The following is a 16,106-nucleotide window of genomic DNA, read 5'->3' as shown; positions in this document are numbered from 1 at the left end:
CTAACTCCACCAACTGTGTACTTTAGCCTTCCATGCTTCCATGCATCGCAATTAGCATTTGACCCCAATCACATCATGCTTTTTCAGAACGACCGCTAATCTCCAAAGCTACGTCATTAGCAATTAAACACGGAGTAGAAATGGTGATCGGCGGTTTATGGAGGGGAGAGGGGGGGGAGAAAAAAAAAAAAACGTGCCTGCGTGCTGACCGTATTGAAGGCGTTTGCTTCGGGTCACTGGCAGGACTCATTACTCGCTTTGGAGTCACCAATGTTGCAATGACACCTTGATTAGTGCGATCACTGGCTCTGCAAATGAATTTGAGAATGAATACAAATGGAGAGACAGTCTGGCAGCACACAGAGAGGGATCTCCTGGTCCGACTGGAAGGACCAATTGGAGTGGAGTATTCATCCTCGTGGAAGCTTAATATTTTTTTTTTTTTAATTTTGCAAATTTCACAGACGTCTCTTCCCTTTTGTGTGTCAGAGGACTCCTGCAGAAAAGAAGCAGAACCACCAAATGACAAATTAACCGCGGCGCTGTGAGCATCCAAAAGTCGGCTTACATTACTCTTTCGGACTGATGATTCCGCGTTCGTGATAGAAGACGCGACTCCGCCAAGAATCCGAGAAAGAGGCGTCAGGCGCGGCTGCTTTTTCAGGCTAATGGACGATATTGTGGCGGCGCGGAAACGAGCGGCGCATTATTCTCCACGCTCGCATGAATCAATGCTCATTCTGCTGCCGTTCAATTCACGTAGCGAGATGCAAATGCCAAGTTAAGAGAGGGTCAGGCTAAAAAAAGAAAGCAAGGTCACTTTTTCAATTACGGTGCTTTGTCATCAAAACCCTTCACACATCTTTTTCTGGGAACTTTTTAGTAATTGGTACTCATCTTTTCTTTAATGAAAGCCACATTTCCACCCGAGGAACTATTACACCTTGACTAAAACACATCAATCAGACATTTTCAGCAGTGCAAAGCCCACCACTAAAGTTCCTGGCCTTGTTTAAAATACAATCCCTAAGCAGGGTCTTTTTTTATGCCGTAATTTGTAGTAGATAAATATTAATTGATCTCTCACCCTGCCGGAAAGAGAGACAAAGTTCGACGCCATTTTTATTGTATCCTGCCTGCGTTTCCTGATAGTTTTGCAATGTTTGAGCCAAAAACCACCCCCCTTCCCCCTCCCACTGGTTGGCTGTCGCTTTCACTCAGTTCTATTTTGCAGAAATGTCTTGGTCATTCCCCGTCGCAGCGAGATGCGCTTATGTAACGCCAACACATGACGTATCATTAAACCAAGTCGCAAATTTCAGACCTTTATGCGGAATTATACCCCACGAGGCTTTTCCTTGTTCTATGTGCTTTATTTGCAAAAAAAAATAAATAAAAATACTTTCAGTGCAGCTTCTGAGTGAAAAAGTGCGTTTTACGTGCAAATGTTCCGCATAAGCGAAAATACATCTCAAAAGCAGGAGCAGTCATTTTCCCATCAAGGACCTCGTTGCCCGTCACGGCCCGAGCGCCCGCCGCACTCGGAAGGCTGCGAACCTGTTGACCTTTACGGCTGCAGGAGGCACGTTAAGCTAACTGGGAGGGGAGCGAACATCGCGCCGCATCGAAAAGGTTAAACCGGCGGGAGTGGTGTAATGAAGCGCAAACGCCGGCACCAGGAAAACTGGGAACTGGTTCCGGGGGCCACTATTTCCAAAAGAATACTGGCACCAAAGATCCTTGGAATGGATGGGTTGCATCTCGAGCTTTTGATTTCAGTCATAAAACTTCCTAATTAGCCGTAAATTTCAGTCAAAAGTCAGAGTTGTGTCGTTTCTTCTCTCTTTTAGCCCATTTGACAACTTTTTTAAATTCTTTTTCCTCTTTTCCCCTGCAAATGTCCTTCCAGTACGATGCCCCCCCCCCTAAAAAAAAATAATCCTCAAATGATCCGTTTTGCTCACATCGCATGCTTTGGTGCCTTTGCAGCACTCGAAGACGCTTCACTGACTTGTTTTTTTCTGCAGAAGAACTGCTATATTCCTGGTCGGCAACAATCTCTCAATCAACCTTCCTGCTTGGCTGTCAGCAGACGTTATTGCTTGAAGCGCTCACGTCGGTGCTCTCCTCCCCGATGTGAGGCCTTGTCGTACAAGGTGATGTCGTGTCTTCTTTCCACAGAGTGAAGTTTCTTGATAAGAATTGCAAGATGCAACAATGCTGCTTTGTGTGATCAGCGTTTTCAATTTTCTCTTGTCAGGAAGGAAGAAGACTTTTGATTTTGTTCGTCTTCAAGCAGAGTTTTACCTGGCTGGAAGAGAGGTAGAGGTGCTCCCGTTCTGACTACATTTTAGCGTTCTGCTTCAAATCACACATTACACTAAAATACAAAAGGAAAAATAAGGAAACCGTGTTTTATCTGACATTGAACGTAACAAAAGTGCTTTTGTGCACGCTTCTGAAATATTCCCAGTGCTCGCTCTCCGAGTAAACAAATCTTTTTTCTCGGCAGCCAAGTAAATGCCTGCCAGCCCAAACAAAAGGCCCGCAAAGGAACCACCACGCACCGACACATCACTTGTTTGTGTGCCTTCTCCTTAAATACAAAGCTTCACTCAACTGCGAGACCGAGAAGCCTCGTCGGAGGCTTTTTTTTACCGGAATTATCCGCCAAGGTGTTTGTGTTTCTTTTGCATCTCAGCAATCCAACTGTGATGTGTGTTAATCGGTCTGATGTGGGTTGCTAGGTTTCACACCTGTGCACCACAAGATAACAAGATGCCTGTGAGTCGCTCGGAATTCGTCAGAGATGTTGACTCGTTGGGCATCGCGTTCATACACAGACCTGACCGAATATAAAATTGATGGACGGAACTGAAGCTACTGAACATTGGATGACAGACTAATTGCTGGAGGTAGAGAAGGATGGACATTCCTGACTGCATGGATGTGATAAACATTGAGACAGGCTAATGGCTGGACTGGTGGCATGTTGGGTCGATTTTTGCGACTGTTGGATGAACTTTGAGACAGACAAATGGATGCGTGTAGTTAAGGATGGACTTGGAGGCAGACCTGACTGATTGCGAATTGGATGGTTGTCTCGATTGTTTGGTGGTCTTGGAGGAACACTGTCTGAATCTGATGGATGGATGCTTAGACTGTTGGATGAATATAAGAGATTGGCTAAAAGATAGACATAGAGAAGAATACATTTCTTGGACAGAATGAAGAATATCCTTGCAAACGTTTAAGTAACTGGTACTGGCGAAGGATGAATGTTGTCTGCTCGTTCTGCTTGTCGGATGGCCCTAGAGACAGACCCATGTCTGGATGCAGTGAAAGATGAACTTGAAGCAAGACGGGCTGGAGTCTGGACTGAATTGCAGCGTTGGAAGTTTGAGACGAAGTAATGGCCGTAGCGTGACGACTCAACGAAGCAAAAATAACTTTAGCAGCGCTCACTCACAGAGCAGCAATGGCCGAGTCAGTCCAGCATGTTGTCATTAGCTGTCTGAGAAGGAGGAGAAAATGAGGGGTTGTCATGATGGGGAGTGTGGGGGGGTGGTCTTCGTTCCTATTTTCGACCAGCGTCGTCGCACGAGAAAGAGAAGTGACGGCCAGTCGTGTCTGATGGTGATTTCTAAATTAGCTGTCATGTGTGATTTGCTGGCACGTTGCAACCTCTTGACTGCGTTGGTATTTGGAGATGCAAAGTGATCCAATTGTTACACACACACACACACATATAGTTGAAGACATAAAGAATATTATGATGCTTGTCATTTCAATGACCTGCCTGTCACATCACAAATAATGCGTCGACATCCTTGCAGAAGCATCTGTTAAAACCGCTGCACGTTGCGCAATCAATGATTCATCATTTTTATGATCATTGCCGTTTGTATATTAATTATTTTTTATTGTCGGTACAGTAATAGGGGGTTCTCCCCACAATAACCATTGACTTAAACCCTCATACGAGTAAAAGCTGCCCTCCAGTGGCCCTAATTATAACATGGCAATGAATGAATATCAAATTGGTCAATTGGTTTAGTAACCGCAAGAATTATAGTCATGATGATACACAATTAAAAAGAGAACCGTCACACTAGACAAAAATGTAAAAATGCCTTCAAGCGAGGCGCTTTCCCCACCACCCGGCCTAAGTGGCGCACCTCTCCTTGCCCTCCTGCATGTGTCTGATTTAAGTTCTGTGTGCGGTGCAACACGAGGACACGTACACTAGAGTGGAAATTCAATTTCCCTTCGAGGAATTAGAATGCAATAAATGAAATATCTCGGCTGTCTGTACTTGGACTTCTAAGCAACAAGGTTACCATGGCCACCAGCAGAGGGGCTGCTACACGTTTGGATTTTAGACTGTATCCCATCAATAGCATAATTATTATTATTTTTATTGTTATACTCACGTTACAGTAACATGATTTAAACGGGGAAAACCCTTCAGAATACACCCTGTTGGAGTTGTTTAACGGATACATGCTCGTGCATATTCGGAATGCAAATGTTACAAATAGTGCGAGTTTGTCTGTGAGGAACTGCACGTGTGGATAAAAATGCCTCTGACGCCCTCTGCTGGTGAATACGTTGGGAATTATGTTGAAAGTAGTTCATTTAATTTTGAGTTTTAAATCGACTCTCACTCACATCACATGGCATTTGCAAAGAGCATTTAAATGCAATTTTCTGACTTATTTTTGCTCAAATGCAAATCCAAAGAAAGGCACGAGTGGCAGTTTTATTTTGAAATACTTAGCCATATCCTGCTTTGTTTTGAAGGCCGTTGCTGCACTTCTTTCCTGAGCCTTTTCTTCTAACGTCCAGCTTGACGGTGTCTCCCCCAGTTCAGACAGTTCAGAGAAGCAGAGCGAAGAGGAGGTCGATGCGAGAAGGCGCTCGTCCACAATGAAGCTGCGCTGAAAAGTGCTCCAAAGTGTCCCGAGTGAGGCAACGGCACCCCGAGGAATTGATCATTTCCAGACATTTTTTCCCAACTGGTAAGTTTATTGAAGCTTTGTTGCACTTTTTTCTTGTTGTTGTTGAGTACATACTGGTAAGGTGAACGATGGTAGCGGTCACCACTCCCTCTATTTCACCAACATGGGTGAAAAACTAAATGATACAAATGTTGAATTCACGCAAAAAAATGTTTTTATGCTTTTTAAGTCCTCTTGTGCATCCGGTGTTTCTGTTTACCATGCACAACACGCCTGCAGCGGTTAGATGTGGTGATGCTCAGCTTCCAGGATGCAAACTGAAAATGACCAATTGATAACGTAGCTCATTGTTGGATTTTATGTGAGTTTTATTCTTTTGAAGCGACCACAAAGATTACTATTGTTCATAAAGTGAGCACATTCACATAGGAAAGCAGTTTGGTGCGTTAAAAACGTACTTTCTAAGAGTTATTCTGTTTGTTTTAAGTTGCCTAACAGCCCGTTGAGGCAGCAGAATCGTTGAGTCAGGAACATTTCTAGCCTGGGTAATCAATGCTTGGTGGAAAACCTTTTAGGACTTTTTCAGTCTGCTTTGACTTGCCTGGCAGACTGTTGAGGTAGCTGACTAATCGAGTTTGAGCCACCAGTCCCTTCATTGCTAATACGACATTTGCTGATATGACGACTAGATGGATCAAATTTAACTTGCACATGACCTGCATAATGCATCTATTTCTGAAGCCAAGGCATTTAGTTAAGATGATTTTCTTCTCCAATTTCATCCAATTAAGAACTTCCAAGCATAACTTTCAGTTCTCGGAACTCCTGCCACGAGACTTATTGAGTTGTTTACAAGTTTTTGCTTTAATGACTTTAGAATCTTAATTTCATTTGAAATTATTGCAACCCTGTGACCACAATTAAAGACTATTTTTTTCTGTGGCTCGCTTTTCCATCATTGACTAGGAAGAGAGTTTCTCCCTAATGTGGCAGGAAGCGCTTCCTGGCAGGCACCCACGCCAGGCTCTTCCTGAGGGGTCTCTTCAATCCCTTTTATGGTTCCGTCCCGACGAGGCGGGAGCATTTCAGCGATCTGGCGAGTCGTGACAGCCGCCGCCACAGCGTGGACGGGAAGCTTCTGTGCTCCGCTCCTGATTGCTGGCGGTTTTTCTTGGCTCACTTTCCCACTCAGCCACCCCCACACACGCTCCACGTGGAAAAACGCAATGCCGTGAGATCAGTGTGTCTTGGAGCTCCCACCATGTGAGCCCACGGGACACAAAGAGTGGTTTGTAGAGGTGGGGGGGGGGACGCAGCTTCAAAATGCGTCCTTTCTATCAACACTGTGACATCATCACCAGAAGGAGGCTTGAGTCCGCCGAAGCTGGAGTGTCAACAAAGGCCACGTGATGGCCACAAGTTTAGTGACAGCTTCAAATCATGAGCTCAGTTGGCTGATGATTGTGTTTTTCTTCACCAGCGAAATTACATTTTCCAAAGTGAAGGCCTTCGTTGTCCAGAAAAATGACAAGCCCTAAATCATCTATTCTGAGGTTTTAAAGATGCCGCACATGCTTTAGAAAAATGCGACAGTACTGAAGTTGTTGGACACTTTTAAAATGTTATGGCTTAATTATTGATATTTTTAGTGTATCATTACCGAATGTAATTGAGACCGCCGCGTTGGTCACACGACTCTTTCGACTGCATTCTGTGCATCTGTACTCATTGCAATCTTCCATTTCCATCACAAGAAATCAACTAGAAAGACCACTCCGCTTGGTCTACCTCACATAAATAATTAAAGAGTGGACCTCAGAATGATCAGTGTGGGACACATTGGTGTATGTTATACAACCTGACGTCAACCTTTTATGCTAGACTGTCCAATTGTACGCCACATCTGTGCCACAGCTGGACTTGCTCATTATCGTGTGTGTGCATTAGTTTGTGTTCCAGAACCAGGCAACTCGATACTGGGTCAGATCACCCCTACCCCCATGAATACTGTACATACATATCTTCCATCTGGTAGGAGTTCAGACGTACTATATCGACGTGGTTTGTCAGATGATGCTTTTGCGCAACTTTGCTTGGCCGTGAGAGCGTGAACATGCTCAACAAAACAAGGCGTAAGAAAGCCCAATGCTGTCGAACGTAAACGTAAACAGACCATGATACAGTACAGTGGGAACGTTTCAGTACATTCAAGTGATGCCTTTCATACTGAAATCTGCGTTTCCTTTTGTAGGCTTTCACCGCTCCAGACTAACTTTTACAAGACGCACCGTGGCCCCTGACCTGCAATTTCAGGGCCGCACAGGAATCACAGATTGACTTAAATATTCACATTTCCGCTTGATATATGGGCGCAAGTTGGTCAGTAATAATAATGTTGTGGGTCGGTGTGAAAAGCAGAGGGGGGTGTGGGTCCAGAAAGTCAGCAGGGATGTCGGTACCAGGCACTTTGGGGAGTTTGGGAGCATTAACCTGCTCAGGAATGTGCATAGGGCGGCTTGAGGAGGCTCGCCGTGTGCGATCAAACCCCGCCAGACCGCTTTAAAGCAATATTTGTCTCAGTACAATTGCCAATATGATATAAGATGACATGGAAAATGTCAACACAAGATGTTTATTAGTAAGTTCAATGAGCCAAAAATGGAGGCGCGTATGTGAGGCATATTTTAGTTTTGTTTAATATAATGAAATTAATTTCAAACATTATTTATTATTTCATTAAATTGTTAATAGTTGTAAGAATAATTATTTCATATTTATTTTCATTTATTTCAAATTTGATTTTATTTTAAAGTAAAAGTATAGACTCCCGTGCCCACCCCTGATTTTGCAAAATCTCTTATCACATTAAAAAAAAAAAGACATTTTAGACACATTTGAAGCCTCGTTTCATTTCATACAACCCCTGCTGGCCTGCTGACATGGAAAATATTTAGATTTTTACGGGGACTAGATTTATTTTTCTCTTTGTGTGTATGCTGAGGTGGAGGGCTTGCAGCTGACCAAATAGAGCTTGCACCCCACCGTGATGTGGTTGCTTTCCGTCCGTCATCCTGCAGAGAAACAAAATTTTATGTTGTGAGTCGAAAAGCCGACCAATTTTGTAACAGGCTTCTTGTTTTGTGTTGTGCTAATGACACGGGAAATGAGGTAAAGCTTACGCTCAAACCCTCCCCCAACTCCCCCCAAAAAAAGCAAATAAGGAGAACCACTGTTCTCACTTTCGTTGTGCTCAAAAATCTTATTCGACACGTCCTTGTCCACGTTGACATGCCGGAGCGACGAGGGGGTCCCAACCCCCCGCGTGGTGGAGAATAGTACCATTATTCCTCGAGTAACGGCAGGCGTTCGGACTGAGGAGCATTAAAGACGCCAAAGTCCCCCCAGTTGGAAGCGCAAATATGCCCTCCATGGTGCTCTGGAGCAGCTGGAATGGGTTCAACTGCTGTGCCGTTTTCCACTAGTGTCTTTCTTTTTGTCTGCCAGGTGACGAGAGAAGAAGGAGATGATGTCAGACGCCAGCGAGATGTTGGCGGCCGCCTTGGAGCAAATGGACGGGATCATCGCAGGTTGGAATTGTTGAGGGGTGCACATCTGGAATGCATTGCTGGGAATGTGCCCTCCCCACTCCCCCCCCCCCCCCCATTCAATTCCTACCTATGTAATGTGAGCCCTTCTGAATCTGAGCTTTGGAATAACGTTCCTGCTGCTGCTGCTGGCTTCCCTCTTGCCAAAAAAAAAAAGTTTCCATTGTTCTGCGGTGTGACGCATGCTAATGATTATTCAAGCTTTAGCACTTTTGAGCTCAGGCTTCACTTTTTTTTTTCCGCTGACCTTTCCAATGGGAAGGAGGATCACATGAGAAAAAAAAAAAACCTTCCCCCCACCACCATAGCTGTCCCTGCAGAATGCACGCTCATGGTTGTTTTCACATTTCCATTATTTGAATACAAAAATTCACTTTTTATCTCATGACGTTCGAAATGTTTTGTACTGGCCTGTTTGACAAGCGTTGATTCTTTGTTGTGCCAGGCTCCAAGGCCATGGACTACTCCAACGGGCTGTTCGACTGCCAGTCGCCCACGTCGCCGTTTCTGGGCGGCCTGCGCGTGCTGCACCTGCTGGAGGACCTGCGGGCGGCTCTGGAGCTCATGGACAACGAAGAGCGGGACAACCTGCGCTGCCAGATCCCCGACTCCACCGCCGGGGGTCTGGCCGAGTGGCTGCACGGACGAATGGTACACACCTTCGGCTTATCTGGACGCTATCCAGAGCATGACACGAACGTCCAAACTCGTCGGCAGAGATGCTACACAGGCTCTAGAAAAGGCCCGCGCCTCCTGCTCTGCCTTCATGGCTTCGTTAAACGTTGTGCTGTGACGTGCTGAGTGACTGATGGGGCTTCCAGACAAGGAATGAAATAGTTTCCATCGGCCCAACTCGGCTGTTTTTCTTCTCGTATGGTTGCCTTGTCAAAACGAATTAATTTCTGGGAGACCGAATCGTAATTTTCATATTTGAAGAAATGTAAAATAAGTTTTCAATTGTTACAGACCAACGGCCACAGCTCCGAAGCCGTCCACCAAGAACGGCTCACACGACTGGAGAGCGACAAAGAGTGTCTCATCCTTCAGGTTTGTCAGCCAAACTCCCTCCTATCTCCTAAGGACCATTTTGAGTTGGCTCTGAGATTCTAGAAAAGCTTCAGAGTGATCAAGACACGTTTTCGTGAGCATCGTCTCATTGATGGACTGTAGGTCAGCGTCCTAACAGACCAGGTGGAGGTGCAAGGGGAGAAGATCCGGGACCTGGACAGCTGCCTGGAGCGTCACCGGGAGAAGCTTTGCGCCACCGAGGAGATGTTGCAAAAGGTTTGAACGAGCCGGCACGTCCACTTCACTCTAGCATCACGAGCTTTTGTGTCTCATCCAAAGGAGCTGTTGACCCGCTCGGCACTGGAGACCCAGAAGCTGGAGCTGATGACGGAGGTGTCGGGTCTGAAGCTGAAGCTGAGCACGGTGGAGCGGGATCGCAGAGATAATGAGGTAGTATGCCTCACTGGGCTTTTCGGAAGTGGGAAGGAGAAGTCTTGCTTACGTTAGCCAGCAAATTAGCCAAACCGGAATTTTCTGCTCCATCCAGTTCACAAAAAGTTGGAAATCGATTAATCGTCGCCTAATTCCCGTTTAGCCCCCATATGTCTCAGCCATGTTTTTTGCCGCTGCGTGCACTCTTGTATCTTCCTGGCAGGCCTCCCGCTCATTGTTTTGAGTGTCGCCGAGGTCCATCGCACTGAGTCGGGATCACGTGACAAGAAAGAACCCCTGGCCGCCCCTTGTGCTGCTCCGGCAGCTGTTTCCTGCCAGAACATTCAGCATCAACCCCCGCCCCCCGGCCACCCAGCATCGCCCAAAGTCCACGCCTGGGAAAATCACACTCCTCTTTCTTCTTCCTCTGCAGGACTTGTACCAGGAAGTGAGCCAGTTGCGTTTGCGTGTGGCCGACATTGAGAGTGAACGTCTGCAGTGTGACAGGAAAACCAAAGCTTGCAAAGTGAGACTTTTTGGGGGGTTTTTGGACCTCCAACACCACACACTCGGTGACCCCAAATGTTGAATTCAATTCCGTTTTCAAAGTATGGCCCCGTCTTGACGTTTCATCTTCGTCTATTTTCCTCTCTTAACGACTTAACCTGCTACTAACGCCGTGTCAAGCCTCCAAAGTGGACCGCTGGAGCTGAGCTGAAGGTTTGACCTCCTCATCCTCTTCTTCTTCCTCTTCCTCATTTGGTGGCCTTCTAAACCCGCTGCTTCCTCCTCACCGCTTTGCCCAATTTTTCTCCACTCCGAATGTAAGTGCTTCCACCTCTGCCGCAAGTCACCTTTCACACCATAACGGCAAAGTAAGACCACGTTTGATTGGACACATCGTCAGCACACTTTGTGTGACTTTGATTCGTTGGCCTGCAGGAAGAGCTGCAGTCGCTGCAACGGGAACTGGAGGAGCGAGAGGCGGAACTTAGGTGGTTGAAGGACGAAAGCCGACCGAGGGCAACGGAGGGGCGAGAGAGAGGTGAGGCGATCGCAAGTACATATATCGCCTGAGGGACAAAAGTTTTATGAAGTAACAAAAATGTCCTTCAGAAAAGAATGGAAGTAGCAAAAAAGCTTTTTAAAAAAATAGAGTTACTCAAAAACAAGATTAAAAATGAATAACATCAATAATAATCTAACAGAATTAGATGGAAGAGGAAGGATGGATTAAGAGCAATAACAGTGAACAGATTCCTTTGATTTAGTCCCGGTCACGCCAATTACATGCTGGCTGAGCCGCTCAAGTTCAATCCGAGGCCACGAGACGTCCTCTGTTCTTGTTTATCCTCAACACGTCACTCCGCTTATTTGCCTTCTTTGCAACCTTTTGCGGTTGTTAATCTCCCCGATGTGTCTTCAGGTCAGGCGGGATATTTGCACAGAGCTGCTGTGATGAGATTGGGCGCTTCCATTCTGCTCAATACTCAAAACAAACGTGAAATTGTTACTCGCTCTTTGTTTGCTCTCAACACAAAGCCGCTCATGTGCGTCGGTGTTCCCGCCAGATGCTGAAATGGCCGAGATGAAGACGCTGTTGGACTCGCTCATGTCGGCCAACGATGAGAAGGTGCGCAAAAAAAATAAATAAATGCTCCATCACTCACTCAAGTCTTTATTTTTTGTCGGCAGGAGCGAAGGATAAAACAGCTGGAGAGCACGCAAGTTCCGGAGAAAATCAAAGGTAGAAAGCACTTCAAGTCCTGTGGACAAAAGCATTATCACCTGTTGCTTATTTTTGACACAAGCCTAAAAAAAAAAAAATAAATTATAAATCCCACAGGAACACCCCATAATTAAAACCTACCTCGAAAAAATCTTTGACTTTTGCTTCAGTTCAATGGTGATTCTGACGTTCCGGGTGTCTGCAACTTGGCCACCGGGGGGCAGTATGGGGACAAAATAATTTCCACACTTGCACTAAAATAAACTTGAGCTACCAATTCCTAATGATGCGCTCGTAAGATTCCGCAAGTGCGCGGAAAATGCTGCAAGGAACGTGTCCCGATACTTTTGTGCAACGTGCCCTCAGAGAGGCCGAAGGAAGACGACTACGCCGACATCGCAGATGATCGCTCACTTCCTGCCGTCGCCGAGGTCAGGCTGGCGTCGGAGGGCGAGACAGGAAGGATCTCGCTGGAGGTAAACACAACTCAACTGTCACACGCTGTCTCGCTGCACACTTCCTTCGCACGTCAATTACAAAATATCCTTGTTATGAATTGTGCCGCTTTTGGGAAAACATGTCGAGACTTAGTCCTGTTTTTCGTCCTCACTCTGGCCGCAGTCCAGTCCGAGCATCGCTGTGCTGGATGAGATGAAAGAACTGGACCGAGAGCGGCAGTTGCAGGAGGCCGAACGGTATGACATGCGCAAGTTTGCTTTTAAGAGTAAAAGACTTTCAATATATGGTAAGAAGCAATTAAAATAATGATACACAACCCACAATATAATACAGACTTCTTATTAAATGGGACATAAAAGTGAGAGAATGTTTATTTGAATTAATTCTAAGAGGCTAAAAAGCTTTCCAGATTATTGAGATGTTCATTTGAATAAGAATCAAACTCTGAAACTCATTCAGAATCTATTTGTTTTTTTTATCTATTTCTCGAATGTATAATGAGTAAAATAAGTCATTTATGTGATTTCAGATCCGTGTGTGATCCAAGCCACACCAACGAGCAGGTGAGCTCACCTTGTCCTTATGACATCATCACCACTACGTTTGTTGTCCTGATGGCAGTCCAAAATCCAAAGCGCATCTTGATTTAAGTGTATCGTTCATCTTGTCTTTGCTTCCCTTTCAAGGCAAAAAGCAAGTGTCGTACGTTGGTCGGCGAAGACACCTTCGGCGCCAAGCGGGTCCGCGCCTCCTTCGGTCGAGGATTCTTCAAACTGCGGGGGGGCAAAGAAACCAGCAGCACACCAAACCTTGGTCAGTCAAAACACACTCAAAGTAAGATACTTGACGGCATCTCTGCTAACGTGTTCACAAAAACCCGGCGCAGCCGAGACGCAGCGCAAAGTCCCGGAGCACCTGGACTTGGCCTGCCCTGCTCTGTCCTCGCCGCCTGAGAGCAAGAAGAAGTCCAGAGGCTTGATGAAGTTCTTGGGCAGGTAAGGAGCCAACTCGTCGCCATCTCGCTGCAGTCTCACCCTTGATCGTGTGACACTTTTCCTCAGGCTGAAGAGGAGCCACTCCACATCTTTGAACCCCGACGACGAAGCCGAGTTCCGGCGGGGTGGCGTCCGGGCCACGGCGGGGCCTCGCCTGTGCCATTCGGACTCTCCTGCGGGCGGCGAGGACATTCCCTTCTCACGCTGGACCCGAGAGGACGTGTGCGAGTGGCTCCACGAACAAGGCCTGGGCTTGTACGCCGCACCGGCTCACAACTGGATCCGCTCGGGACAGAGCCTGCTGCAAGCGAACCAGCACCACCTGGAGAAGGTGCGCCAGCTCGACATTAGCAACCCAACTCGATGTTTCCAATAGGATGTGTACAATCTGGCCTTTTACTGTGACATTAAGTGTAGAGCGACATTTATTAAAAATTTGACATACGGCGGTGGCCCACCTGGTGGCGCTCTTGTCTTTGGCCAGGAGCTGGGCATGAAGCACCCGCTGCACAGGAAGAAGCTCCAGCTGGCTCTTCAGGCTCTCCAGTCGCACGACGACCTCCTCAAAGGCCAACTGGACCACAACTGGGTGACTCGTGAGTGGGCTTCCCTGTTGAGCACGTTTTTGTTGGTGAGGGGAGCGTTATGGGATGTCAGCGCTGCTTTGGATGTGTGCATGTGTGTGCGCGTCCCAGGGTGGCTGGACGACGTGGGCCTGCCGCAGTACAAGAGTCACTTTGACGAGGCCAGAGTGGATGCACGTATGCTGCACTACATGACTGTGGTCAGGACAACACGCACACACACTCCACAACCTTTTAAAAATAATGTGTTCCGATATTTCAAAGCATGACAAGATGTACGGAAATGACTTCATCAACGCTCTTATCGTTTCAGGATGATCTCCTGTCCCTGAAGGTGGGCAGCGTGCTGCACCACCTCAGCATCAAGCGAGCCGTGCAGGTCCTGCGCCTCAACTCCTTCCAGGCCGACTGCCTCCGCCGCCGGCCCACCGACGAGGTAAAACGAGCGAGCGCTCGCCAGCCCGCCAACGCCGCTCCGATGACGTCTCGTGTCGCCGTCCGCAGAAGCGCACGCGACCGGCCGACGTGACCCAGTGGAGCAACCACCGAGTGATGGAGTGGCTGCGCTCCGTGGACTTGGCCGAGTACGCGCCCAACCTCCGAGGCAGCGGCGTGCACGGGGGTCTCATGGTGAGAAGGCGCCGGCGAGGGTCTCGGCCTCAAAGCTCCAGTCATTGAGAGTGACGCGTTTTCGCCTTACCGAAGGTTCTGGAGCCGCGCTTCACCGTGGACGCGTTGGCTCTGCTGCTCAACATCCCGCCGGGCAAAACGCTGTTACGACGACACCTGGCGACGCACTTCCACCTGCTGGTGGGAAACGACGCGCAGAGGCTCAAGCAGGAGTGTCTGGAAAACCCGGACTACGTCGTGCTCACCGCCGCCGCCAAGGTCAAGGTGGGACACGCAAACGCCACCCGAAACCTTTTCAAATACATTTCAACATTTGACACATTTGGAAAAAAATGATTTATTCTAGCACAGGTTTCTAAGATTTCTTTTTTTTTTTTTTTGTGCAAGTTTGACCTTTGTTGTCATTTAAAAAATAAAATAAAATTCTACCTGATATGGAACCCAGAACTTCATTCATATTAACACTAAATATATCACTACATTACATATTATTATTATTATTATTATTATGATTAAAATAAAACCTGATGTGCTTGTGGAAAAAAAGCAAATTCTGAATCAGTGTTTAAAATAAAAACAAAACAAAAAAAACAAACATTTTCAACATTTTCTTTTCTGCATCCGTCAGCCGAGACGTTTGTCGTTCAGCGGCTTCGGAACGCTCCGGAAGAAACGTCACAACGATGGCGGCGAGTACGTGTGCCCCATGGACGTGGGCGGGCGCCTCCCCCGGGAGCCGGAGGACCACCTGGAGCAGCTCGAACAGGTACGAGCGTCACGTCTTGATGGTTTCGTTCCCTCGCCGATAACACGTTTGTCTCGGGCCAGATGGACGACTCCGAGGGCACCGTGAGGCAGATCGGAGCCTTTTCCGAGGGAATCAATAATCTGACGGTGAGGAAATGCTGCTCGCGTGAATACCTTCCCTTACCGGACCTTATCTTACCTCACCTCACCGTCTGCTTTCAGAGCATGCTGGAGGACGAGGACGTTTTCGGGGAGGTCTCGACAAGCCCGCGAGAAGGCGACCAATCTGATTAAGACGCCACGAGTGTCGACAAGGAACGCTAAAATGTGTGTGTGCGCGTGTGAGTGACTGTTTGCATGTTAGCTCGACAAGAAAAGAAGTTGTTTCGGGAGATGACTTATCTAAAATGTGCTGCATACAATTTCAGTAATGCTTTTGTTTTTTAGCAATAAACAAATGAAAAAAAAATCTGGTTTTGTCTCATCTTTTCAATAAAGTGACAACATACGATTATCAACAATGGCTTGATTACTGTTAGTTGTAAAATAATTTAATTGCAACTTTTAATGAAATACTGTCATTGGCTTATAATGCTTAAACTAATCTATTAAAAAATATTATTTTTGATCCCCCAAAGTTGCAAATATAAATAAGGAAATATGTAAGTCTTGTTTATTATTAGATCATACTAATTACAGTAATATATTTGCATTTTAGTAGTAAAATCATGAAAAAATATGGATATGAATCAACTAAATGTCTTAGATGAGGAACTAGAATTTTTTTCAATTTTATTTTGCATTCAGATAAAACGTATTAGAATAACGAGCAAATGCTAAATTACCTCCATTAAGTAAAGTTCGTATGTTCGTCATTTCATTAAAATACATATTCGTGAAAGCTTTATTGTATTGAAAATAGTTCTTGGAAATCTACTTGTACGACAATAAACTAA

At 46.4% G+C, this 16,106-nt stretch overlaps 1 protein-coding gene across 1 annotated transcript in view; it reads left to right on the top strand.

Moving 5' to 3' along the window:
• The window catches only part of LOC148341210 (liprin-beta-1-like), a 33,134-nt gene extending 17,523 nt beyond the window's left edge, over positions 1 to 15,611 (top strand). The window contains exons 12-37 of the mRNA XM_088287660.1: positions 2,028 to 2,156; positions 2,261 to 2,322; positions 4,869 to 5,021; positions 8,466 to 8,548; positions 9,012 to 9,217; positions 9,533 to 9,613; positions 9,737 to 9,850; positions 9,914 to 10,024; positions 10,440 to 10,532; positions 10,949 to 11,051; positions 11,578 to 11,639; positions 11,702 to 11,753; positions 12,102 to 12,211; positions 12,357 to 12,430; positions 12,724 to 12,757; positions 12,881 to 13,007; positions 13,081 to 13,189; positions 13,256 to 13,520; positions 13,674 to 13,785; positions 13,885 to 13,973; positions 14,087 to 14,209; positions 14,278 to 14,403; positions 14,479 to 14,667; positions 15,032 to 15,169; positions 15,232 to 15,297; positions 15,373 to 15,611. Coding sequence (XP_088143786.1) covers positions 8,485 to 8,548; positions 9,012 to 9,217; positions 9,533 to 9,613; positions 9,737 to 9,850; positions 9,914 to 10,024; positions 10,440 to 10,532; positions 10,949 to 11,051; positions 11,578 to 11,639; positions 11,702 to 11,753; positions 12,102 to 12,211; positions 12,357 to 12,430; positions 12,724 to 12,757; positions 12,881 to 13,007; positions 13,081 to 13,189; positions 13,256 to 13,520; positions 13,674 to 13,785; positions 13,885 to 13,973; positions 14,087 to 14,209; positions 14,278 to 14,403; positions 14,479 to 14,667; positions 15,032 to 15,169; positions 15,232 to 15,297; positions 15,373 to 15,444 — 2,520 coding nt within the window. The 5' untranslated portion in view covers positions 2,028 to 2,156; positions 2,261 to 2,322; positions 4,869 to 5,021; positions 8,466 to 8,484 and the 3' untranslated portion in view covers positions 15,445 to 15,611. The remainder of the gene's footprint in view (positions 1 to 2,027; positions 2,157 to 2,260; positions 2,323 to 4,868; positions 5,022 to 8,465; positions 8,549 to 9,011; positions 9,218 to 9,532; positions 9,614 to 9,736; positions 9,851 to 9,913; positions 10,025 to 10,439; positions 10,533 to 10,948; positions 11,052 to 11,577; positions 11,640 to 11,701; positions 11,754 to 12,101; positions 12,212 to 12,356; positions 12,431 to 12,723; positions 12,758 to 12,880; positions 13,008 to 13,080; positions 13,190 to 13,255; positions 13,521 to 13,673; positions 13,786 to 13,884; positions 13,974 to 14,086; positions 14,210 to 14,277; positions 14,404 to 14,478; positions 14,668 to 15,031; positions 15,170 to 15,231; positions 15,298 to 15,372) is intronic.
• The last annotated feature ends 495 nt before the right edge of the window (positions 15,612 to 16,106 follow it).

This window comes from Idiotropiscis lumnitzeri, chromosome 2 (assembly GCF_059441095.1).
Source record: "Idiotropiscis lumnitzeri isolate Australia: NSW breed Sydney's pygmy pipehorse chromosome 2, RoL_Ilum_1.0, whole genome shotgun sequence".
Lineage (NCBI taxonomy): Eukaryota > Metazoa > Chordata > Actinopteri > Syngnathiformes > Syngnathidae > Idiotropiscis > Idiotropiscis lumnitzeri.
Note: the sequence above shows the minus strand (reverse complement) of the source record. Positions and strands in the feature narration are given on the sequence as shown.